Source organism: Nuphar pumila, chromosome 4, assembly GCF_984573655.1.
Source record: "Nuphar pumila chromosome 4, dmNupPumi1.hap1.1, whole genome shotgun sequence".
In the NCBI taxonomy this organism is placed as follows: domain Eukaryota; kingdom Viridiplantae; phylum Streptophyta; class Magnoliopsida; order Nymphaeales; family Nymphaeaceae; genus Nuphar; species Nuphar pumila.
Window position 1 is genome coordinate 16,643,090 of NC_143252.1, and position 25,422 is coordinate 16,668,511.

General features: G+C 36.6%; 2 protein-coding genes across 2 annotated transcripts; both read right to left on the reverse strand.

The window, feature by feature from the left end:
• Positions 1-684: 684 nt before the first annotated feature.
• LOC149839513 (uncharacterized) lies at positions 685-4,425 on the reverse strand. Its single transcript, XM_090004154.1, has 4 exons — positions 4,250-4,425; positions 1,956-3,494; positions 1,514-1,544; positions 685-1,428 (listed from the first exon to the last, which is right to left on the reverse strand). The coding sequence occupies exons 1-4, from the start codon at positions 4,398-4,400 to the stop codon at positions 1,233-1,235; spliced, it is 1,917 nt and encodes a 638-aa protein (XP_089860280.1). The 5' UTR covers positions 4,401-4,425; the 3' UTR covers positions 685-1,232.
• Positions 4,426-8,186: 3,761 nt separating this feature from the next.
• On the reverse strand, positions 8,187-24,515 carry LOC149839514 (serine/threonine-protein kinase haspin homolog). Its single transcript, XM_090004884.1, has 15 exons — positions 24,396-24,515; positions 15,237-15,309; positions 15,010-15,133; positions 14,108-14,201; positions 13,212-13,843; positions 12,625-12,748; positions 12,433-12,548; positions 12,229-12,340; positions 12,041-12,133; positions 11,905-11,966; positions 11,642-11,772; positions 10,604-10,674; positions 10,472-10,524; positions 9,352-9,418; positions 8,187-8,318 (listed from the first exon to the last, which is right to left on the reverse strand). The coding sequence occupies exons 1-15, from the start codon at positions 24,513-24,515 to the stop codon at positions 8,187-8,189; spliced, it is 2,004 nt and encodes a 667-aa protein (XP_089861010.1).
• Between the last annotated feature and the right edge of the window lie 907 nt (positions 24,516-25,422).

The following is a 25,422-nucleotide window of genomic DNA, read 5'->3' on the forward strand; positions in this document are numbered from 1 at the left end:
TGACAGAGGTGAAGTTAGTATGTGTGGTAGACGTCTCGCATATGTTAAACCATGTCTACGAAGTAACATGATATATTAGCACTTGAGTTCATGTTAACAAGGCATGTGCTAAGTGAAGTGCCAGTGTAACATAGGTGAATGGTAATCATAACATAAAAGTCATATGCTCCTGAATGCTTGGAAAGTGACTGCTGGACTACTCTGTCAATCATTGCAAACCATTAACTGCCTTTCAGTAATATTCTTTAAAATTTGTCTTGGTTTATGATTTTAATTATGTTTATCAAGTTCTTTTACTTATGCTTCTTGTCAATGTTAAATTGGTATTATCTGCATGTCAGATGGAAGAAAGAAGAGACAAAACTTTGAAGGAACTGAAGGAGCACTTGGTTACAAAGCAACATGGAGCTGGGGGTGATGATAAGCAGAACTTCTGGGAAAGCTCTGGGTTCAAGATCATTGTCTCCATGACAATGGTAGTTTTGGTGGTCTTTGCAAAACGATAGGATTCCATGTCTTGGTACTTTTTTCTTTTTCTCAATGCCAAAGATGATTAAGTTATTCAGCTGAGTTAGTAGATACTAATACACAAATTCCTCGCTTCTTTTGCCTGTAAAGAAATCAACCATGTACTAGCAGCAACCTTTCATAGCTAGCCCTATCATTTCAAAGGAACAATGGTGATGAAAGCACATATATTATGCATTATCATGCTAGCATCTCAGTGAAGCTTGATTTTTTTGACAGCTTCAGTTTCACTTTTGTGCTTGCTAGTTTCAATTCTTGAACTTTTAATGTGATTTTTAATCTGCCTTCTATTAGTCCATACGGGTGTGATTTTAAGGAGCTACAGTTGATACAGATATTCTAAGCAATTCAAGCTCAGAAACTGCTATCAACACATTCTGAAGTTTCCTCTGGACACTTTCCACCTCATACCTACAAGTGATCTTTGAAAGTTTCATCAGGTTGACATTCTCTTGGCATTATAATGAGCTTCCATGTTTTCAATTGCTGTGTAGCAACAGGTTAGAATAAAGTTTGTGTCAGCTGCTGATGACTGATGTGCATAGTTCTCTTGAGAAGACATAAAACAGAGAAGGGTTGTTGACTGACCAACTATAAACTTGTAGCAAGCAGTATTTCTTCTACATAATTATATGAACAACTGTACTGCATGGAACCTGACCATCATCTTTGTCGGTTTGCACCGTCCTGACGTGAGATAATGCTTAAAGGTGCTTACTGATGGTGAAGAATACTATTAGCAAAAGCGAGCTACATGGGGACATGCACACCAGCTTGGACATAGCCATGCTTGGAATAGGAGGTTGTGCGCCAAAGACTGTAGAACCGATTGGGTTGCTCGTGTTCAGCATAGTGGAGCTGGAGCTGGAGCCGGAGCCGGAGCTGGAGCTGGATCTGGAGCTGCAAGCACGATTACAGTCGAGTAATTAGAAAGAAGTAGCTTCGAACTAAGTGTAATATTTATGGTTTGTCATGAGTACGTTACCTTGCAGATAGATAAATACATGATCCTGAACCTGATGAATTTAAAGAAACAATGACCATCAGAGAAAGTACAACTCACAAAGAAACCAGTACAAAATCCTTAGAGGTTTTCTGCCAAGTGATATGCATCACATAAAAAGATTACTATTAAATTGGTAAATAATTGTATCTTCAAGAAAAGCTTTTGTTTGGTATCAGTCCACTTTGTATTTGGGAAAACTGCACGTGTTTTGAGTTGATTTGGATCAAGGTTCATATTTGAACGGATCATAATTCATGGAAGGATTTTCTGATATTAATTCAACCTTAGAAATGAAATTTCAAGTATCTCCTACTAATTGAGGAGAAGAAACTTTGTAGCATTTTGTATCATTGCAGGAAGCAGTATGATATGTATGTTATCCATAATGGCATAAGATGAAGCATGAATTCTTGCAACTTACTTGGATCACTATTGACAATTACAGCAGTTCCTCCAAAATTGCAGCTGGTTGGAATGGGGTTTTTTTGGTAATAGCTGTTGAATGCATATGATGCATGACTCTCGAGTGTGTTTGGATTATAGCAAACACCATTTTGTTGGATCGTCAAGCAATCTGCACCTCCAATACCACATGCATAATCCAACGCAACTTGCAGGGCTGTGTTCAAGGAGCCTTTCCTTGCTATGCACCAAGTCTGCCCTGAAATTGTTGGTGATATTGTTACTGGAGTCGTTGAAGGAGTGGTTGGTGTTACAACTGGAATAGTAATTGGCATTGTGGCAGGACTGGTTACTGGAGTTGTTATAGGTGTTGTCAATGGAGTTGTTGCAGGCGTCGTCACTGGGTTAGTAACTGGATTTGTGATGGGCATGGTAGCTGGTGTAGTGACTGGATTTGTGATGGGCATGGTAGCTGGTGTAGTGACTGGATTTGTTATTGGTGCTGTCACAGGGACGGTGCTGGGCGTAGTCACAGGATTGGTTATTGGGATTGTAGAGGGCACAGTGACAGGGTTAGTTACAGGATTTGTTGCAGGGACGGTTACAGGATTGGTTGCAGGAACTGTGACGGGTGTTGTCACTGGATTGGTTATTGGTGCTGCAGGATTGAAGACAGGAGGAATATTGGTCACATCTAGCTGAGTTGTGGTGTTGGGAAGGTCTAGTTTATGATTCAGTTCCCTGCGTGCGGAGGGGAATATCTGTTCATGCTCACTGTTCAATTCTTTCTGTTCAAAATCTTCCATCAAGGAAATTTCTGCAAACAATTCAAGAACCTTTGGCATAGTCTGGTGCTGATTCTCCAGGGACTGCATCACTTTTCTGGAGAATTGAGAAAGTTCTATGGTGCTTGGGGAAGCATCACTTTGAACATTAATCAGCAGAGAGAGATCATCATAGGGAAGGGCACATGTGATATTGTTGATGATTTCAACAAAGGATGGAATAAATCGGTCTCCCAAACTCAGTTCCCCATCAATATGAGCATTAATTAGGATGAATGAACCTGATCTTCTAATATGATCAATTAATAAATGCAGTTTCCTTGTGAAACTAGTCTGTGGTTCTTCAAATGCACTTTTCCAGAAGGGCAACGTAAATGAAACAGAGACCTTCACATGGTTATCAAGTTTGAGAACAGCTAGGGCTGACTGGAGCGAATTTAGGGAGGATAAAAGAATGGAAAGGTGTCCTTTAGATGCTACAGCTCCATTCAACACTATGAAACTCCTGTTTGTGCATGAGGAAGAACTGAATACTTGGCTTTTAACCCATGAAATGGTTGAAGCTTTTGACTTTTGAAGCGTTTCCATTTCCTTATCTGCTGCTATATATATCACAGTTGTATCCCTTCCACATGGTGAACTCAGAACACTTTGGTTTGCGACAAATATACCAACTTGGGAGGGGATTATTGCACTTCTACTCAATAAGTCTATGATTTTGCTGGGTGATGAAGACATACTTGTAGCATCATATGAGAAGCCCACCTGAGTTCCTGAAATTCAAAAGACCAATGATTAGCTATGAAAGAAATGTTACAAGTCTAGAGGTGTTTCTCAGAAAGCTACAGTTTATCACTCTGAATAGTAAACAAGTGAATGATGATGATGGCTTGTGGACTCTAATAAGATAGTTTCTTCTAAAGCGTTCGTCAATTCATAATTTACTAATATTTGCCAACTTGAAAGAACACTACAACTTTGTGTTGGTCAGACGCCAATCCATGAGTGGTTTCTTAGGTTCCAACAGAGATTCTTGCATGGAGCAAAATCCACCCAAGCTGGCGTGCCCTTTGGTGCTGAGACAATTGGATTTTGGTTGGTCAACCTGGCGGAATGGAACACAGTTTACTTGAATGAGTGTAGGACCAGGTACATCATAATATCCTGCATACTGTGCATAAGTTCGAACCTTGGTAACCACCATTCACGAATAGCCATCAGGAATGAAGAAAACTAGATGATTATAAGCTAAGGCAGCCACCATCCAGTAACACAGATGCCAGTTGGGGGTTCCTCAGGCGACTTGCTCAGAGCTTTGTGGTATCAAGATGATCTGGTGATATGCCTAAGCAGAAGCTTCTGTTTCCTACAATCCTACTGTAGTCTGTCAAGTTTCAGACTATACTGTCTCAACCTAGTGAAAACAATACATAAAATCTACTAATCAAAGCTAACACTAGTTACAGAACCTGCATAAACAAACAACTATGATCAAGTAATAATAAGCTTCCAGCTGAGCAGTACTGACCTGAACAACAGATTCCAAGAGCAGAAAGCAGCATGTAGTACCAAACTATGAGTTTGGCCATTAGAATCATTTGGTTGAGATTTCTTGTTTTGAGGATACCCAACTGATTTTTCTGTGTATGTTCTTCGGGCATGGTGTTTGCACAGTCCATCTACAGTCAGAAATCAGAGGAATCCAAGAAGAAAGTAAAGCAGGGTAAAGCTTGAACTTAAAGCGTAAGCAAGGGTGGAAAAGGAGAGATAAAGGAAGCTGAACTGTTGTCCATGAGCAAAATCCCATTGGCTTTTCATTTCTGACTTGAGAGGGTGAGAGAGAAGAATCTAGCAAAGTTCTGTAAGTTTGTTTTTCTTTTAAAAAGAAGCAGAGTGAAAAAGCAAAAGGGTGATGACCAAGTTGAAGCTCATCATGACCAAAATAGCCCTTCAGATAAAACAGTAGCTACAATGTCTGCCCCAACAGTCTCTAATGGTTCTGCTTCATATGCTTAAGATGGGCTGTTTAGGAAAAGAAAAGATGAAAAAGGAAGAAAGGCATGAACACCAAAACGAGCAAAAAGATGATGATGTGTTATTGAGGATAAAAAGGGGCACCTATGCTAATAAAATAAAAAGGTTGCAGGACAGAGATGAGATCTGAATCTTCAAAGGATGAATTCGACAACTTCAGTGGTATGCATATTCTCCAAGGCCTTCCCTTAGCGATTAAGTAAAAACCCAAAGCGCAGGTTGGCCCAGATTCACCCACTTGGTGAAATTTGGCTTAACCCTTTTAAGTACCAATGTTTAAGCATATATCATCTTACTTCTTAGGGATGCACATAGATTGGATGCAACCGATGCTGAATCCCATATATTCAGATGTCGCCAAATCGGAATTGGATATGGAAGAACACTTTATACCAAGCCTTATACCAAACCCAGACAGAGTTAGCTATTTGCCTTATTGGACAGTTTTTCAGTAGTGAAGTTTGCCCACAAGGGCTCCACTCATTTGGTAGGGGTGACTTGTGAATGTCATAAAGTTGACGGGTCGTCACGAGTTTAAAACCTGCCGGTGAAATCCCTTGCCATAATAAGGTCGAAACTGGGTGTACTCCGTGGTGGGCAGAGGGGGACTTCAAGGGTTTTACCAACCCGAGTTCAGCCAATGTGCGGTCCGTGATGGTCCCTTGGACTATCCAAAACAAAAAAGTTCTGCCTACTCTAAGTGACCTGGTTCTCAGCGAGGCTTCGGGTTCCTCGTCATTCCAAAAAAAAAAAGTTTCAGATAGTAATAGAAATTGGATTTTGCTCGGAGCAGGTTTTTCATTTGTGAAACTTGGTTTCGGTGTTCTCTCACACCCCCCCAACTCGACTTCACCTCTTAATCCCCCACACCCTCTCCCCGCATTCTATACAAACCAGCTACCATCCGACCACAAAGGCTGGATAGTGCTGTCCTGCACAGACAGACAGCACCATTGAAAGCATTTTTTGGCAGTTGAATGGCTGCAAAATAGCCAGCAATACATGTATGAGAAGTTGAGAACCATATTTCGGTCGTCTGATGTCGACGATTTGCCGTCGAATGGCTGCAAAATAACTATATTTGGGCTATCCACCATCCAGAAAATGGTCAGTTTTTGACATCTGATGTCGATGGCACAAACCTGTTTTTTTCCGGTTGGTGGTTTTCGAAAAACAGCCAAATATTTATCGAGTTCTTTTTATGTCTCATCATTTTCTTGCTGCCAGAAAAGGGATAGGGTGGTGACGTTAAATATGAACAGCACTACACTAGTGCAGTCACTTCTGACTGTTAGTGGCGGGAAAATGGCAAAAAAAAAAAAACTAGCTACTGGGGTTTGATTATCTAAACAGATTTTTAAGCCAGGTTTGGGTGAACTTGGTCTACCAAAACCTAGATTTTAAGCAAAACCAGGGTTTGTGCTAACCCAGGTTATGGCTCGTGGGATCAATGGTGCCTAAATGACTAGGTCTAAGAAGTTCATGACTCATGCTAAATCTTTAACCAACCAACCAGGTAAGATGGTATTGCACACAAAAAATGTGGCCTGCCTGGCAGTGCGACGTCTGTCTGCTTCGGGCTCTGAGCCTCTCAAAAGGTAACCGTTTCTTAGCGTGTTTTAGAGATCCAGCAACATGCGTCATGCAATTATTTTGTGCAATTACATTGCTGCGCTTGTGACTGAGCGAGAAAATGGCAGGAAAAATGAAAGTAGAAAAGAAAAAGTGGCAACTATTCCATTAGTTCCAAGCAATTGAAAAAAAAAAATTAAATAAAAATTCTATTTTGCCCAGATTTTAATAGGACATTTCTCTATTTCCGGACATTGAGAAATTCTGTCAAAAATTTAAGAGTTTTGAAGACGGCGCTCGCTCTAATCAAAACATTCTGACGTTTTTCAGCCTGATTTTTCTCATATCACACAACCAAGAGAATATTTTTTCACAAAGAAGAAATCTTATAGGAAAACTTCTCATAGGCAATATTTTTCTTTTCTTATGAAAAAATTCAAGCTTCCAAATGTGTCCTTGGTCTTAACCTGTTTTGTTTTGTTTTGTTTTTTTGACAAAGAAAGCTGGGGTTAGGCAGACCCCTACCAGTTATACAACCATACCATTGGGATTCTAACTTGCACTAACTGAAACAGCCAGACAAGCGGAGCGCCCTTTGATTACTGGTCCTAACCTCATTCTAGCCAGATTGTGGGAAAAAGAGAATGCCTGTTCTCACATCCTAACCAAGTTTAACAAGTGCACGCACACTCACACATGAGACACGATCAGGTGCAATCACATTGCACAAATGTAATGTGCCGCTGCACCTGATCACCCTCCATCTTCTGTTGTGCAGCCTGTCAGAGTGGGGCCCAACAGAAATGGATGGCGATCAGGTGTAGCGGCACATTGCACTTAATTGGATTGCACCTAATTCGATTACACACACACACACACCGCCCCCGTATCCCTGGCCAATGGCCATACCCTTCAGCTAAGGGGTAATTGGATATCATATAGGCTACCGTACAAGCTGGGTCTCACTTGTCTGACTCAGATACGGCTGGCCTTTGGCTCTTGTGTTCCTAAGCCACCTTTAGCTGTGGTGTGGTTGGAATTTTTTATTCTTTTCTTTTTCTTTTGACCATCTAGAGAGAATGGCGGAAAGGTGGTGTTCATTATTTTTTTTATTAAAAGATGATAATGATGTTGATGAGGTGGATAATGACCCAGATGAAAGTTGAGAATGATGATATAGAGGATGATGATGTTTAAAGTCTGAGAACAATGGAGTTAAGAAAAGGAAGAAAAAGATGGTAATTGATAAGGCTAAAAGCAGTATTCCAAATGCACCACGTCTATTGATCAAATATAAGAGGAATTGCATGCATGTCCATGCAGGTAAGAGTGGGAAACAAGACGAGCCGCTCATCATTCAGCACATGTTCAGCTCGTAATGAGCTTGTGCAAAGTCGTAAAATGGGCTCGACAATCTCAACATAGACAATAGGTATTCGGCTCGGCGAGACTTGTGTAAGCTCATTGATTTGGAAAAAATTATATTTTAGATCATATAGTATACTAGGCAAAACATATGATCGAACTATTTGGTTTGCAAAAAATAGGTTTGGTGGTAAAAATAGCTTGTTGCCTTAAATTTGTGATATTTTACAAATATCAGTGATATTTCCGATATATGCTTCACACTAATCATAGAGGGGCCAATGATACAAAAGAAAGACATTTGCATACACTGCCCAAACCGATTTGTTGCACTGCCAGCGGCTGTGAAGATTACTTAAACCAACATATAATACGAGTTGATGCTGGGAATTTTCTTTCTTTTCCTGCGTTTGGATGGCTTTTCCAGGAGCAAATGCGAAGGGGCAGGGTGTTAGTTACTTGCAAAATTCCAACCCTTCTCTCTCCCCTCTGTTTCAGGTAGCAGGGCAGTCTCCAACCAACAAAGGAGCGAAGAAGTGGTCAGTGAGGGCGTCTTGCGCTGAATTGCAAGAGAGCAACCGTTTTTTCAACGACCTCAGTTCTCTTTCATCCTTAGCTGTTCGACCCTGTTGCCATTAAACACTAGCCTTTAGACAGAGAGATGACCATTAATAGCCAGAGATTCATCCTAATGCATACACACGCACACGGTGTAATGCCGCCTCTTTTTTTCAGAAAAAAAAAATGATTTAGAGAGGCGGTTTTTGAGCCATGTGTGTTTTCCGCTCAGACTTTTAGTGGTGGTCAAGACCGCTGTCTGTAGCGTGAAAAAAATTAGATGACAGCATCGCCGTTTGATCAGGCACGATCAACGGCGACGCTTTGTCCAAACAATCTTCAAACACTTTTTTGTTGAAGATACATGTTTCTCTCTCTCCCTAGTCAGAACTCATAGGGAGAGGTTGTTTTGACCAAAACTGACCTCATGGATGTGTTCAGCATAGTTAAAACAGTAGGAATCGACCCTTGGTGTATTGTTGTAAGCCATTGATTTTCAAGCCCTAGTAAAATTCTGCAAAAATCATAATTTTTCGACTTAAATTTTTGAGGTTAGGAAATTTGGTGTATTGTAAGACTTTGATTTTTCAACTCTTGTAAAATCTGCTATATACATCAGAGACATTATCCAAAGGTCAGTAGATCACATCTGAAGCGTGCGGATGTACATAATACTTAAAAATAAATAAAAAAAATTATTGCATTTTTTCACCAAGTGGTTTCTTACCCACAAAGTAGCAAACATTACCCCATATATACATACATATATATATGGCCAATATTGTGGTTTTTTAATAATCAATATTCCTGCAAATCAGCATTATTCAAATAATTTGACATGTCAGGAAGGGGAAGGGGAAGGGGAACTCCCGTTTCCCATTTTTGTCCAAACGCAGCGTCATGTCAGAAACTAGCAGAATGACACTCGGTTGCAATTAGATTGCACTCAACTATATTGTTCACAGACCTCCAGCCAGCTCTAATAATATTAGAGCCAAACCAAGGTCTACCACCCCTAGTCATCCAAGTCACTAGTCAACTCTATTCTTCTTGATTCACAACTCCTTCAATAAAGTACAATGATGAAGAGGAGATACTTACAAAGGTTTTCTTGGAGAGCAAAATGTCTACCAAATACTGCAACCACAGCACGTTCGTCTTGGGAAAACTGTCAAAGAGAATCAGATTCATGTTTCAGACTTTGGTGTTTACATAGAATTAATCCAAATGGCCTAAAACCTAACCAAACACTAGCCATGCTACTAGGTCCAAAGTGGGCTTGTCATAGACCGTGGATCATTAGGGACCCTTGCAGAGTCTTTACAACCTTCGCCAAGTAAAAAGAAATTCCTGAGACAAGCAAGAAGTCAGCTATAGCCGAAGTAGAAACAACCAGTGGTCAGCAACCTTCTGAAGATTCAAACAGTTCTTGCTCATAGTCATCATTGGTTTGGAATTATATTCAGCCTGAGTCTTTGGCACACTTTTGAGCAGCAGAAACTTCTCTTCCTCACGGATTACATGTACTGAAGACTCAAGCTGAACTGGGCTAGTCACTGCCAAATAGCAAATAATCATGCAATTGTTATTTAAATCCTGAGTCAAGAGGCAACCAGTCCTAAGTAACGCAGCAAGACCCCAAACTATGTCCAACAGAGTAGAACACAACCATAAGATCCAATCTAAGCAGTGCTGACCATCAGCATATCAGAATCAAGTTTTTACAGGTTCAACCAAGCTCCATAAAGTGAATTGAATCCTAGTTCTTAAGCTTCTATGCAATTGAGAGTGCGCGCAAGCACATGCTTTACTTAGTTGGAGAACAGGTTTCCTAGATGCACGTATAATGTATGAATGAAAAAGAATATTGTATAGGAATACCACATCACTAAAACTCTGATCTTGTTACATATAGTAGAAAAGGCCCGTCTTTATAAACCGTTATTCTGTTGTTGTGAAGGTGTTGAGTTGAAGACCCCGGATCAAACCCCACTGGTGCATGGGTGTGTCTGTAGCTTTCAGAGGTGGACCACGTAAGGCAGGGTGGTCGTGGGGCCCCACCCAGGGTTTTCCATGCTTCAGTGAGGGTTCCTCGTCATAAAAAAGAAACATATGGGGGCCAAAATAGAGTATCCGTGTGACAGAGAGTTGATTTCATGAGCTCAAACCCACAATTCCGTATTCTAAATTTCTAATCAAGTGAATATGCTGAATGACGCACCTCTCTTCCCAACATCCATCAGTTGCTTCCAACATCTTTCTGTATGTTTCTGACTGCAATGCAAAACCCACATGAGCAAATGCACAAGACAGCAGCCTGGAATCAAGAGTTCTTTATTTGTTTTATCTTTACCTGTCTGTCTCCTTTTGGACCCTCAAAAAGTGCTGGATCACCAGACAGATCCATAAATAGTATAGTATTCCCTGCATCAAACATGGAAAGGGAGAAGACTTAGAATCCCCTAATTATCTTGCAGCAATTTTATTATCTGGTTGGTCATGAATCCTCGCAGCATTGCTTTCCTCTTTTACATTTTGATTTTCATTGTCTTTCCTTTATCATGATTTATATTTCTACCATATCTTTCCTGGTAGACATTGGTAGACTTTCTTACGTTGTATTTTATTCATTTGTCTAGTTACTCCAGAAATGAAACCACAGGTAGACAAAGTTTAGAAATTTAATGATGTTTTGATTGATCTGAATGGTACTATGATCTACATTAGTTACATATATATTAAATATCACATAAATACAAATAATATCAAAATAAATTGAATATAATCTAAATATATGTGCTATATCTACAATATATATTATATACTGAAAATATAAAGTTAGAAATTAAAATATAATTATAAAATATAAATTGAATACAAACTTGTATGTAGGGAGGGTAAAATGACATGTCTATAAAGTTATAAACTCAAAATATAAATTGAATACAAACTTGTATGTACGGAGGGTAAAATGACATGTCCAGGTGTCGACATGTCAACACAGGTACGGAGAGCAAAACGGAGTGTCGATGTGACATAGGCTGCTAATAAACATGAGCATGTTATTCTTCTGAATTCAATAATGTCTGACCGGTATAATTTTCATAAGTTGGCAAACTTAAACATGAAAAGTACATTAGCTTTGACCAAATCTATTTGCTGTCTAATGATTTCCCACTCCAATTGCAGTGGAGGTGGATGCCAATTTACATGTGATTACTTCTATAAATTCCAAATCAATCTCTTTCATCTGAGCACAAATATCAGGCAACAGAACTACAAAACAAGTGTGGACGAAAACAGAATGCCACCATTAACAGGACCTCAAGGAGATAATGGAAAGAAAAATATTGAAAGTTAATTTGAACATAAGCAGAATATGTGCAAGTACCATTGTTGATCCTAGAAAGAGTGAAATCGATTATAGATATAGATAACCCAAACGTTTTGGCATGCAGTTTCTTTCCTTGGAGAATGAATTCTGCTGTTTCTGCTGAAGTACGAGATAAGAGTATGTTGCCCCTACACGAAACTTTCATAGTCACGAATTTGAAAGTAATGGAAGTGAAAATTCGCTTTGTGCATCTACAATAAAAACTTAACAATGACAAAAATAGTTCATTCATGACAAACACAAAACTTATGCAACCAGACCAGTGCAGATCACGATGTTCAAACTCGCAAGCCACTTCTGCAACAGCTAAGGCGGCTGTAACCTGGCACACATGAATAATTATTAATTGGTGATGCACCAGTAAATTGGAAAAGGAAAAGATTGGCAAAAACTTACTTGTATCAACAGACTTTGTGCTTCATTGAAGTTTGCAAGCACAAAACTTTCAAGATCTTTACCTCCATCTTCTAGAATGAACACAACATAGCACTGATACCAAGCGTACCAACTTTTAGTATGCAGTAAACAGTTTTCCATGTCATGCAACATGTCCATAAGAGGATTTGATGGAAACATATAGGAACCTGTTGCTTAGGAAAAGATTTTGGGTGGTCATTTTCTGAGCCATGCTTTTTATCCCAATCTTCCCATGCATTGATTAAAAACTCATCATAAGTACCCTGGCATACCCGTATTCTACAAAGTATAACAAATGAGTATTAGAAATCAGAAACTGAAGGCAAAAGTTTTTTAGTATAAAACAGACTCAAATAAAGTCAGAAACATACCCTTTTGTTTCTATGAAACTTTTGCATGTGTTTTTATTGTCATCCTCCCCTCCATGTTCCCTTAGAGCATTTAAAGCAAGGGAAAGTAAAACCTCTTCAAACAGTTCTGAAGACCTCTACAGAAAATGAAGAAATTTGTACAATTCGGTAAATGTGAAATATATTTGGGTAATTGAATGATGTTACACATACCTTTTGAACTTCCCCATTTACCAGGAAGTCTCCATCAATAGGCACTATCTTGAAAACACAACCACCACCCTTGAAAGCTTCTCCATATGTACCTTCTCCAATTTTGACTATGCTGGATATGTCACTGTGATTGAAATAAACTCTTATGAGTAGCTAAATAAATAAGTAGATCATAATTCTAACCAAGATATTTATACTAGAAACAGGATGATTGTCAAATTTGAGGATGATACCTTGATATATGGCATGTAAAATTAATTTCATTTACAAGTCTATCATTTAGTGAAATTTTCATAATTCTGACAGTTTTTTAAATCAATTATATGAATTTAGGTCAATATGACCAACTTTCTGATGAAAAAGTTAAACCAATGATAGCAAGGATAAGGGGCGATCAGTATGAAATAGATCAAATCAGTGGATTTAGATAATTGTACTTAAGTTCAACATAGCATTGACAAACAGTCCTTGAAAATTATTTAATAATTGATTTCAAATGGAGTATAAATCTTGGAATAGAACAGCAAAAGAGAAAGGATTAAATTCAACTGAAAAGTTTGAAAGGCAGTCATGACAACAGAACCAACCAGCACTCAGAAAACACTTCTGATAATGTTGAAGGAGATGACTGCCCACATAATTTTAAAAGTTTGGTGAATGCATTCACACATTCACTGGTTGATGATGTCGAATCCGTTAAGGACAAGCGTTTGATGTCTGGTAGTAGTTTGTTACCACCAATATCACTCTCCCTGCTTTTTGTATCATCTTGAACCTGCCTGACACTTCTTTCATCATTGATTTGAACACCACCACTGCTGCCTCTGATCATACTATCTAGCAAAGGAGTATTTATTTGATACTGCAGAGAGGTTGAGTTGCTTCTCAGCTGTGACAAAGATACATTTAGAGAGGAACCACTTATTTCAGATATTTCTGCATCTCCAGGATCACGTTTAGAACTTGGAACAGTTTCCAGTATATCTGTCAGAGATGCTGAGCCGTATTCAATTGGTTGTAAGAGAAGCCATTTTCTTAATGCTGGATGCATGACTGATTTCAGGTCCTGTAAGCACATTTTCTTTTTCCCAGGATCCTGAACCCAGCGGCCAATATTTTTTGGGGAGGGGCTCTCTTCCACTAAATCAAAAGAATCAATCTCTTGAAAATATGCAGCCCGCTCTCTCACGAAATCCTGTGGGGGTTGAATATTTTTCTTCTGCAATCAAAGTTGCAAATTCAGATTAGCTGCAATTGCTTGTCACAAACATGGAGAAAACACCGTTGGTTTCATATTTGAATTTTATCAACAAAAATCCCCAATTTTCATGTATTTTAACATAACTTCTGAAAGCAAAATAGTAAACAATGCATACATCAATTCTTTGATAAATACACCTGCAATTATGTGAATGTATGACCATAGTATCATGGTAGCAGTTTTGAACCAAAAGCACCAGATGAAAATTAGTTAAGGCCTTACATTGGCAGTTTGCTTCGGTCTCCTCTTAGGATCCTGTCTCCTGAATTTTGCATTATAATTTTCATTCTCATAAACTGTAATACTTGTCCTCCCTCTGCAACAAAAAAAAAAAACAGAAAAACGCCAATTATATAATATATTTAAGCTGGGATACTACTTCCATACAAAATTGTCATTTTTTTTCTCAAAAAACATTGTGAAGTTAAAGTAGAACTTACCAAGCAAATATAGGCTAACAACGAAAAAAGGATGAAAATATGTAGCTACGAAATAGAACAATATCATTGACCCCTCATACTAAACATGAATTTTTTTTGGACCGCATATCACAATGACATGAAAGAAGAAAGCCCATCAAATATTTTACAATGACAAAGGTGTCGTATCAACAAAAACAACAGATGGAATTACTAAATTCCCCTTTCAACATTTCGTACAAGGGAAACTTAACCTGGATATAAGGATTTCAAACACAGTGTTTCACATAATGAATCTAAGCCAAAGGTAAAAGCTAAACTAATAGTCAGTATCAAATATCAAACAGTAGAATGATTGAATCAACACGAACAGTCGGTTCAAAAAAACTAAAAATCAACATGAACAGCATAACAGATAAAAGGGAACCCATTTAATACCTAAATTTTATGAATTCAAAAACAAGAAAAAGAAAAAAAATGGCAGTCTTGAAACAAATGTCATCTAGAAAAGGAAAAAAAAGGAATGGCGGAGACAGGTGACCTTGTAGAGAGGGAACGGTGCATCAAGCTAAACCTCCTTCCACCCATTCCCTTTCTCCGACCCGCATCCTCGAGCCTTCACAAAACGAAAGAATCAAACATGTTAGGCAATACCCAGTAAAGAAAACGCACCGAATCAAAGGACCCATCAAGAAAACAACTCACACTTGAACATCTTTGGTTGTTTGCTTGGGCGGTTTTCTTCTGTAGACGACGCCAATCTTCGCCGCATCTCGTTCTCCTCCTCCTTCGTCGTCTTCGTGGATTTGAGTCCATGAATCAACGCCACCTTCAAGGAAAACGATACAGAAGAAAAAGAGAGTGTTTGGGAAATTGGTACAGAGAAAAGACGATGGGATCTTCGAAAAGATATCAGGGAGGGAGGGATGTACCTGTACGGGTAGCCATTGAAGGTGAGGGGAGTGAAGGTGGTGGGCAGAAGAGAAGAGGGTCGGAAAGAGCAAACTGAAATTGGAGTCGAGTTCGGAATACAAGAATGGAGAAGCCAAGGAGGAGTTTTCTGGAGGGAAATTTGAAAAGAAACCGGTTCCAGTCGGGAAGCGGACGAACCGGAACGATTGATCAAGGTGGTTGAATTGAACCAGTCGGATTCTGGCAGGGTCTGGGAGGGTCCGAACCCGAAATCTGATAATTACTCGCTTACCGTTGGGCTTAGGATTAGTCTCTTAGATTTGGTAGGTAAGGAGATCCGGACCTGAGTTTTGATCCGTTTCTTGACATTGTAAAACTGACTGACTATGCTCACCGTTGATATGGAACGGAGAAAATGCCCCAAGTCCAAAATCACATAACCACAAAGCATATCCTCCCCAGTTTTCTATCGTGAGAGTTTCTGTAGGCCTGTCAAAGGGTTGGGATCGACCCCATCCTGACCCGGACTGGATCTGATGTGACCCACCTTCAAAGCAAAAGAAATAGGCCTGATACGTTATTCAGGTTAGACCCATAGGATCCGATAAGTATATATAGATCCAGGACTGGTTTATGAAAATTTAAACCGGCTCTGTTAATTTGGTCCGTTATTTCTTAAAATAGAAGATATATAATTTAGTAGTTTACTATCTTTTGTATATGCTATGATTGCTATCTATATTCGGACTGGGATCAAGTAATGCATATACTAGGTCAGGCCAGACATAGGTCCAGACCCACTGGAGGCCAGCACAGGTTCCAGCCGCTGACCAATCTGATTCCTTGTGAGCCTTTTCTTCATAATTTTGAATTATTTTTGTTTTGAAAAAATTTCAAAACCACACCTAAAGTTCCGGTAATAACAGAAAATTCAACTAAGTTTTTGATATTGTTAAAACGACACCTAAATTTATGTTACATCAATAAAAAAAAATACACACTTCTAGTCATTTAACTTGCGCAATCATTGGCCCAAGTTGAGTTAATAGGGATTTACCCTCAAAACAATTACTTTCTTTGGAGCAAAATTTTCAAAAGCACACGTAAAGTTTTGGTGACAATAAAATAATACAAATGGCAACTTCAATATAGGTAAAACCTAGTTTGTTTGTTTTTTTTACTAATGAAAATGTATATGTTTTAACAATATAGGTAACCTGTGGCTTATTGAAACAGCTCTTTCTCTTAAAGAGGAGCTGCATGGGTTAACCTGTGACATAGAAGAACGCTTATGGAAAAAGATCTTTGTCCTAAATGAATAAAAGAACGTGATAGGAACACCAGTTTCTTTCAAGTCAGATTCAAAAGGATCATGCAACAATTGGCTCTCTCTCATATAGAAAATGAAGATGGTAGGACCTGGCATGATGAAACAAATTATTTCCTTGAAGGCAAAGGAGTTCTTTTAGAATTTATTCAATAACGAAGAGATTGTTATTGAGGAATTCATCATGGGGGGTAGGTGATGAATGAGGAAGCATTGCTATGGCGCGATGTGGTGGCAAGGCCGGGGCGATCCTAAATATTACTTTTGGGATGTCTCAATTTATTTGGGATATTTTTAATTATCTTGCATAAACTTGTACTTTCACTTTCTAAACTATATGATGAATTTGGAATGAAATTACTTTTGGTCATATTATGTGAGTTGATGGTTTCGGTTTCTTATGTTTTGAAGGTTTGGTTGGCTTTGACATTGGATTTTAGGAATGATTTCATAAATGGATAATTGGATAATGTGAATGTTATTTTAATTCAATTCAATTGATATTGATGTACTCTAATTTCTACATTTTAGTTAGTGTATGGTTTGATACGATAACTGTGACAATCTCGATTTGTATATTCTGTTGTTTTAAAAAAATACGAGAAAAATCGAGTTATAGATCAAGGTCATTACCGCATAGAGAGACTTCATGATGGGAGCTCTCAACAAACTGACAAAGACGTGCCAGAACCTCGCCAATAATGGAGAGAATGGCAATAGACGTGGTCATAATGAGGGGAACGGGAACCCTGGTGAACGGCTGAACTTTAAACGGTTCATGGACACGAACCCTCCATCATTCACGAGCAAGGAGGATCCAAACACTGTTGAGTTGGATCCGACAGTTGACCGAGATCTTTGAGATCTTGGAGGTAAGAAAATTCAATGTCAACTCAGAATTTGAATTATATAATCATTTGAATCCTTATTGAAGAAATTGAATTTGAAATTTTAAATTAAATTTAGATGTAACACCAACGATTTTTCACGGCATTTTTAATGAAAATAATATTAATAAGGATTTTTACGTGAAAAAATATAAAATAGTCTGTGTTGAATTTTAATAGTTATTTTTTAAAGAATTAAAGTTGATTTTAGTCAAATTCGCATTCAAAATCAAATTTATGAAAAAATAGAATTTTAATAGAATAATTGATAAAATTTATTGAAATAAAGTTGAATATGATTTCAAATGAATTTAGGTTTAATTTGATATGTATGTAATGTAATAGTAGTAAATTAGAATTTGGTTTGTATGGATTTGAAATCCAAATTCTAAAATAATATAAAATATTAGATAAGAAATTCATGAAATGAAAAACTTAAATTAACTAAGTTTTATAAAATAGTAGAAGTCCATAGGGTGCGGCCCCTATGTGGGCCCATCCTATGTGGCATCTCATGCTGGAATTAGGTTTGAAAAGTTGTAAGATAAAACCCTTAATTAAATGGTATTTCAAAAGTTTCCCAAAAACCAAATAAGTAAAGAAGAAAATAAAGAAATTAAAATTTTAAAACTTGCCAAAAACCAACACAAGAAAACTTGTGTGGACTTTTGACTTAGAGAAGACATCTTCTAGAGCGGGATGTCCCATCCTAGATGGCTCTCAAGACTAGACTAAGAGGTAATACAAATATAGCAAGAACAAAAAGAAAAATGTTAGAAGTAAAAAACTTACCAAAATAAGTTAGTGTATTAGCACTTAGGCTAAAGGCTAAAGGGGTTGGAATTTGGTAAGTAGAAAGCACTAGAGAGGGACATCCCATGCTTGTGGACCCCATGTCCTTACATGGACTTTATGACATACATTATATAGTTACCTAATGTGACTATATAAAGTTTAATATATAGTAAGTAGAAATAAAAAAATAAAAGAGAAGTAATTTAGAAAAAAATATAAAATATATTTAGAAAAAATTGGGCTGGAGAGTTTAGAATAATTAGGAAGGTTTGTAAATTGGGCACTACATTACCTACATAATAAAGTTTCATTCATGGTCAGAGTTGTATATTGCATTATTTATAAAAATATAATCACTTTTTTTTCATTTACTTACATGTGCTTTGATAACACACACAACTTTATAGTGTAAAGAGTCATTCCCAATTAAGGACCCATCCCTCTTTCATCATTCTCCTCTTCTCCTTCGTCTTCGATTAAGTTTTCTCTCATATGTGACCTACTCCACATAACAATACGTAGAAACCTAGGGACTTAGTCATATCTAAGGGGCATTCTAATGGATATATGCTCACATATCCAAACCTGCAAGGATCAATACACAAATTAGTATATAAAGATAACCAAACCATGTTTTCACATGAGTCAAATCAAATTAATCAATCAATATTAGCACCTCCAACAAAATCAATATGCTAATGAATTTTTTTCTTTCATGCTTCACTTGACTTAAACTTGTATATAGGTGCGCAAGTGAAGCTGATCCCCATGCATATTCATCAATATGACTCAGGTTTTGCACCAGTTGCACATATGATGTATGAATCTACCAGTATCGATGAATACACATGTGCCAAAAAAGTAGAGTAAGAATGCCTTCAACTCCTTGTCTACCCTATGACTGGCATTCTCTCCCACACATAGTATCTTCTCCTTCATTCTCCTCACATTGTTGTCATATGTTTTTTTCCACCATGATAACTTCAACTTTTCACCTTTGAATTCATCACCAGATGCTCCCAATAAAACTTCGCATTGATACTTAAAATCTCTAGAGCGAGGTGCATTCACTGGCTCTCTATGGCACTTCAATCCTGTGATGTGTGCAACGTCTTTCAAGATGATAGTCATCTCTAAATCAGATAATTGAAACACATTTAGCGTCAGATTCCATAAATGCACCATGAAATTTATGAGATTATGGCGAATGTTTCATGGTATAACATCTAAGAATTATCAAAAATGCATTTGATCCAGCTAGACCCTCACATCCTCCAATAGTGTTAAGAATCACTCTTGTGCTTGAAACCAATTGAACCGAAACAAAGGCTTTTTTGATCTTCTGCTCTTTATGGCTGCATATTCTGCAATCACAGTGAAATTTGCGTGGATCCAATCACATATTATAATTTAATTATTGAATATAATACTCAAATTAATTCATTTTAGTAGACTACATATGACTACACACAATAATAGATAACTAATCCACTATTGCATTGAATATATGATCATGAATTGCATCCAAACTGGTTATCTTATAAAATGTTTTACATACATACATATCATAATTTAATCATTGATTTGTAATATTCAAATTGGTTATCTTACAAATATGCTTCACAAACACATACATATCCTAATTTAATCATTAAATTATAATATTCAAATTAGTTATCTTACAAACATGCTTCACAAATACACACACATATATTATAATTTAATCATTGAATTGTAATATTCAAACTAGTTATCTTATAAACATGCATACACATATCACAATTTAATGATTGAATTGCAATATTCATAATGATTATCTTATAAATATGTTTCACACACATATATCATAATTTAATCATTGAATTACAATATTCAAACTAGTTATCTGACAAACATGCTTCACACACACATATATGATAATTTAATCAATAATTGAATGTGAAATTAAAATTGATTGCAAACATCTTACAAACATATTGCATACACTAACAAATTAAAAAAATATTTATTTGCAAGCACTAGACCTTGTTTGTCGTTGCGGCCTCTTCGACGGAGCATGCACTTTCTCGTCCAAGGGATGATTTTCTACTTGATCCTTGGAGGTCTTCTCCACCTCAGCCTTCTGAGGATCCATCTATGCGCTCTCTACCTATAATAACCATAATTTTTTGAAGAATTTTCTTGATTTTTTGTATTTTCTCTATGGATTGGTCAATCAAAATTTAAAAAAAAATTTGATAGGCACTGTGTTATAGAGTTGTAGGATTTAGAGAAAAGATTTAAGTGTGAGAAAAATACATTGCACGCCCTAGGGTCTAGTCGACTCTATTGAATTTGAATTTCGCAAAAATTATTTTTGAAGTATCCTCTGAGAGAATACTTAAATAAATATATGGGTTTTTGAACTTTAGTAAGTGATATGTAATTAAGTTAAGGCCTAAATTCAAGTTCATTTATTGTCACTTCATGTAATTCTATATTTGAATTTGAGAAGAATTAAATTTACATTTAGTTTGAATTAATTAAGAATTTTATTTAATAGAATAAAACTCATAAATTAATTAGATTTAATAAATTGATAGGAGTTCATAGGTGGGTCGTCCCATCCTATGTGGCACTCCAAAATAAACGTTAAAAAAAAACATGATACAAAAATAAAATATGAAACTTTAAAATCAAGTTAGAAAATTAGTTACCAAAAAAATTCAAAGTTTATTTTTTTAAAACAACCCCATAAAGGGGGGACGTCCATCTAGAGAGTCCCATTTGAGTGTATGGGTTGGACCAAGAAGGAAGGACTCTAAAAAAAAATCAAAACTCTAATTTGACTAGTCAATTTGCTTACTTGGCAAACAAGATAAGGAGAGGGCATTTGAAACTCAATTATAGACCCAAGATCACGGGTTAAGATTAATTCCAGCTCTTGATCTAAAAACCTCAATCGATAAATAGAGGAGGGGTTCACCCCCCCCCCCCCTATTCTCCTTTTTTATTTTTCTCAAAAGTCTCTCTCTTCTGCAAAGAACCTCTCTTCCCTTTCTCTCTTTCCTACACCAAAAATGTTGGATTTTCTCACCTTGGCTCAGCAAGGGAGGCTTCCATGTACGCGAAGGAAGCATAGGAAGGTTGTGAGTGAGACCAATGTTCATGTGGAACGGTCAGTTTGCATAAGGAGAACCATCTATGGTCGTAGAATCAATTTTCGTCAATAAGGTAAGGAGTTCTACACTCTATACGTAATTCAGAATTCATGGGTATGAATTCCTTTGATTTTTCATATATACAATCCCTAAATCATGCCTCCCACACGTGGGTTTGGTTTAGGGTTGTCGAATCATGTGGTTAGAAGGGGTTTTCAAAAGAAAACCCTTCTAAAAATTATTTCCTATCAAACCAATTTCTTTAGAAAATAAAATCATAAAAACTATAAAATATATGTGTTACTTGATTGTTTTTCTTAATATTTTGATTTGCATTGGTAGATTGTGATTATATTAATGTTCCATAAAAATTTAAAGAATTTTTATGGTTGTTTTCATGAGAAATCATATGTTTTGAAATTCGAGTTTATCAGAATTTTTTTTGGTATCGTATTTTTGGCATGACACTTGATCGGTAAATCACTCATATCTCCCTTATCTAGAGGAGTTTTAATGAGCAATTTATTATGTTGTAAAGCTAACAAAAAATTTCATTTACTGTGAAATTTTGGGCTCTCTTTATAGATTGAGCACGGATCTGTGACAGTCGAAAGAGAAAGTATAGGTATGTACCAAAACGTTCATAACCCCCTCGTACGGATGAGTTTTTACGAACGGTTTGTGGCTTTAAAAATCTGACAAAATTTTCTATAAACTAAGAAAATTTTACTTTTATCCATAGAACAAAAAAAAATTTACAACCTCTGTAACAATCGGATAGAGAGGAACTTTTTGTAAATTCGGAACTGGTTTAAGATCCGATCATCGAATGTAAAGTTTTAAATGTTCTTACTAAAAAAAGATTATCTGAGCACCCAGGGTAGATTATTTCATATTTAGCATGATTCAAATAGCATGTCATTGCATAAGAATTTCATGTTTCATGATTATTTAGGATTTTGTAAGATTCTTGCATAGATGCAAGCATGTATGATATATTTTTGATGAATTTGTGATTTTTGAATGGTGTATTCTTTTGTTTTAGCAAAAATTAGCAAGAATCTATTCAAGTATACATTATATGATAATGTTATCTTGTTTAGAGCATCAAAAATCATGATAGTATGAGTTTTTACCTTGAATCATGTTCTTTCTTGATGAATCTTGTATGTACTTGAATCTTGCTTTTTTTGTCCTCATTTTTTATCCTGGCCTATTTCAGAAACAAATCGATATCTTAGTAATAACGACACCAATAAATTCAAATAAAAATATTAAAGTATTCTATACATTCAGGGCATGAATTCATAGTCTTATTTTAGTTTATTTGGATCAGTATTGAGGTCGAAACATCCTTTACAACAGAGAATAAATTTTTAACCCCGTCTGTAGGACTGTTCCAACCCACGATTTTGATGGTCGTAAAGACCCAACCAAGACTGATCAAAATAAATCAGGAAAAATTTGGGTGAAGGATTATATATACAAGATGATCCTTTAAAAAGAAATTTATGAAAAGATTTATCTGTAGGTCTGGAAAAATTCCCCACACTAAAAAAAAAAATTATAGATGATAGATTTTGTCTTATATCTTTCTTAAACAAGGTTTAGTCCCAGAATTTTTCTGGTTTTATTATAATGACTTTTTAAGTTCTATTTCTTGGATTGTTTTTCTGAGGCATATGTGTATTCACAGTAAAATTGATAAAGTACAATTTGGTTTTTGAAATTCCCAATGGATTTTTCAAATTTGGGTTAGCAAAATTCTGAAACCGCGCAATGTGATATATATGATTTCTTCATTGTAATTGATGCTATGCCAGCAAAGCTATGAAAGTTTATCATGATAATTATGTATATGTGAACATGTTTACTAAATAAGAGGCATGAGTAGGTGATTAAATGCCTTATTTAAAACTTGCATTCATTGGTCCCAAAGTGGCCAAATCAGCTTCCATGAAATCTATTATGGTATTGCATGTAAGAAATTAATGCATATAAGTGAAATCATAACACTAAAGCAATGACATACAAAGAGGGATGAAGCGGTACTAATGGCTTCGTGGAAATATGTTTTGAGCATAAAAGGTTGTTCCTTCTCCACCCACGAAGATAGGATGAAACCTCTGCAAAGACTGCAACATAGAAGGTATGTAACTCATGAGGGAAATCTGATGCATCGAGTTAGTAGTGTTGGGAGTTTTTCTCACTCTTGTTGTTCTGCACTCAGACTGGTGAAGGGTGTTCGACCAGGCCAAAGTCACTCTTGTATGAAAACACTTTTGTGTCATGGTCCTTCACCAAGTATATGCTTGTGTTCGTACCCACTGGGCTAAGAAGTGAAACCTAAATGTATGAGCATTGAATAAGCATCGCATGCATCATATAAGAAAGAAAAGTTAATTGAAGATAATGATCGATGCATGCACATAAAGGGCTTCTGCATTGGTAAGTTCATACATTTTTAAACTGTTCATGCATCTTTACTTGATTAAGTTGAATGATTGATGAATAAATGTTAACTTTTGATAATTACATGTTTACTTGAGATATTTGTTATACTTGTTGAACCTTATCATATTTGAATTGGTATATGCATGAAAGTCTGAAGAGATTCCTGCTTATGAATTCTAGATTACATGTTTAGTATAGTTCTAACTTACTGAGACATGTTTTGTCTGACCCTATGAATTTATAATATTTTTTAAGAAGTGTGTAAACTCACATGTGATGGCAGTAGATTGCGACAGGGACCAAGTCATACATTTCAAACCTTCGAAGTTCTGGAATAAGAGCATATTAGTTGCTCAGAACTTTGATATATAAATTGATAATTTTTATTATTAATGGACATGTGAGAACGTTTATTTCATTTAAATTTTAAGTTCAAATGCTTGGGTGAATGTAAAAGAAAAGTAACGTGCCAAGTTTTAGACTCATTGATTTTCTGTTGTAATTTCATAAAAGAATTTAAAAGCATTTAAAAAAAATCACCATTTTTGGGACTTAAAATTTAGGGTGTTACACTACCTTAGCCCCCTCAAGATCCTTCACCCTGTCCACCTCAATCTCCTCATTTTGTTGAAGATCCTCCTCTACCTTCTGATCGTCCACACCCTCACTCTCCACCTCACCCTTCGACTCCTCCATTTGATGAGGTCCCTTCTCTTTCCTCTTATTAACCTATTTATTTGCTAGAGGCAATTCTTCTATATTCTCCACAATCTCCTCTACCTCAACCTTAGCATCCTTTCCTTACTGAGGTTTCTCCGCTATTTATACCCTCACAGTGTCTACATTCTCCCTTTCTATCTCACCACTATAGATGGTTGTCTCCTGTTTCTTTCAGTTGGGCACGCAGGTTAGCAACTGTTGAATACTCATATGTCAATGGCTCCTTACACTTCTTCGCCCCGATTGCTTCCTCTCCTTAGATGCTTTCTGGGTGGGAGACAAGATTTTGTGACACACACTTCAACCTTTCATAAAGCAACTTTTCTTATTGTCATTGAATATGTTTGTTGTTTCTTATTTGAATGCTACATTCTCAGCCTCTACATATTAATGTTATATTTTTCATGAAATATGTCAGTCACTCATACTCTTGGCCACATAGTGGGTTTCCTTTCTATGTGTCAAACCTTTTTCGTACTCCATAGAAGGACGAATCACCTAGTATGTAATTTATTTGTTGTTATGTTCCTTTAGTAGGTGTTGGTGTATGGGTTGTAGCCTCCGTGGCAATCTCTTTCTAATAAATGAATGAACATTTTTCTACGAAAACATATTTGAGGATAGAGGTAAACAAGCGGGCAAAGGAGAAACAAAATGGGCTATTGAAATATACTATTTCACATGAAATCGAATTACAAGAAATAAACGACATAGGTTATTGAAAATACAAAAATAACTTGAAAATCATGCAAGTGAAATAAGCTATTGAACATGTAAACATAATTTGAGAATCATATGCAATGGTTTCATAAAATAACTTATTCATGCTGATGTTTCAAAAAATAATTGATTCAACTGTTACATGGAGCAAAACATATACTTA

Coding starts and splice junctions, on each gene's coding strand:
- LOC149839513 (XM_090004154.1), bottom strand. CDS start 4,400: ATGGACTGTGCAAACACCATGCCCGAAGAACATACACAGAAAAATCAG. Junction 3,495..4,249: donor TCTTGGAATCTGTTGTTCAG/GTCAGTACTGCT, acceptor TTTGAATTTCAG/GAACTCAGGTGGGCTTCTCA. Junction 1,545..1,955: donor AATTGTCAATAGTGATCCAA/GTAAGTTGCAAG, acceptor TAAATTCATCAG/GTTCAGGATCATGTATTTAT.
- LOC149839514 (XM_090004884.1), bottom strand. CDS start 24,515: ATGGAGGAGTCGAAGGGTGAGGTGGAGAGTGAGGGTGTGGACGATCAG. Junction 12,134..12,228: donor AATCTTTTCCTAAGCAACAG/GTTCCTATATGT, acceptor GCTTGGTATCAG/TGCTATGTTGTGTTCATTCT. Junction 9,419..10,471: donor GATGGATGTTGGGAAGAGAG/GTGCGTCATTCA, acceptor TCTCTTTGACAG/TTTTCCCAAGACGAACGTGC.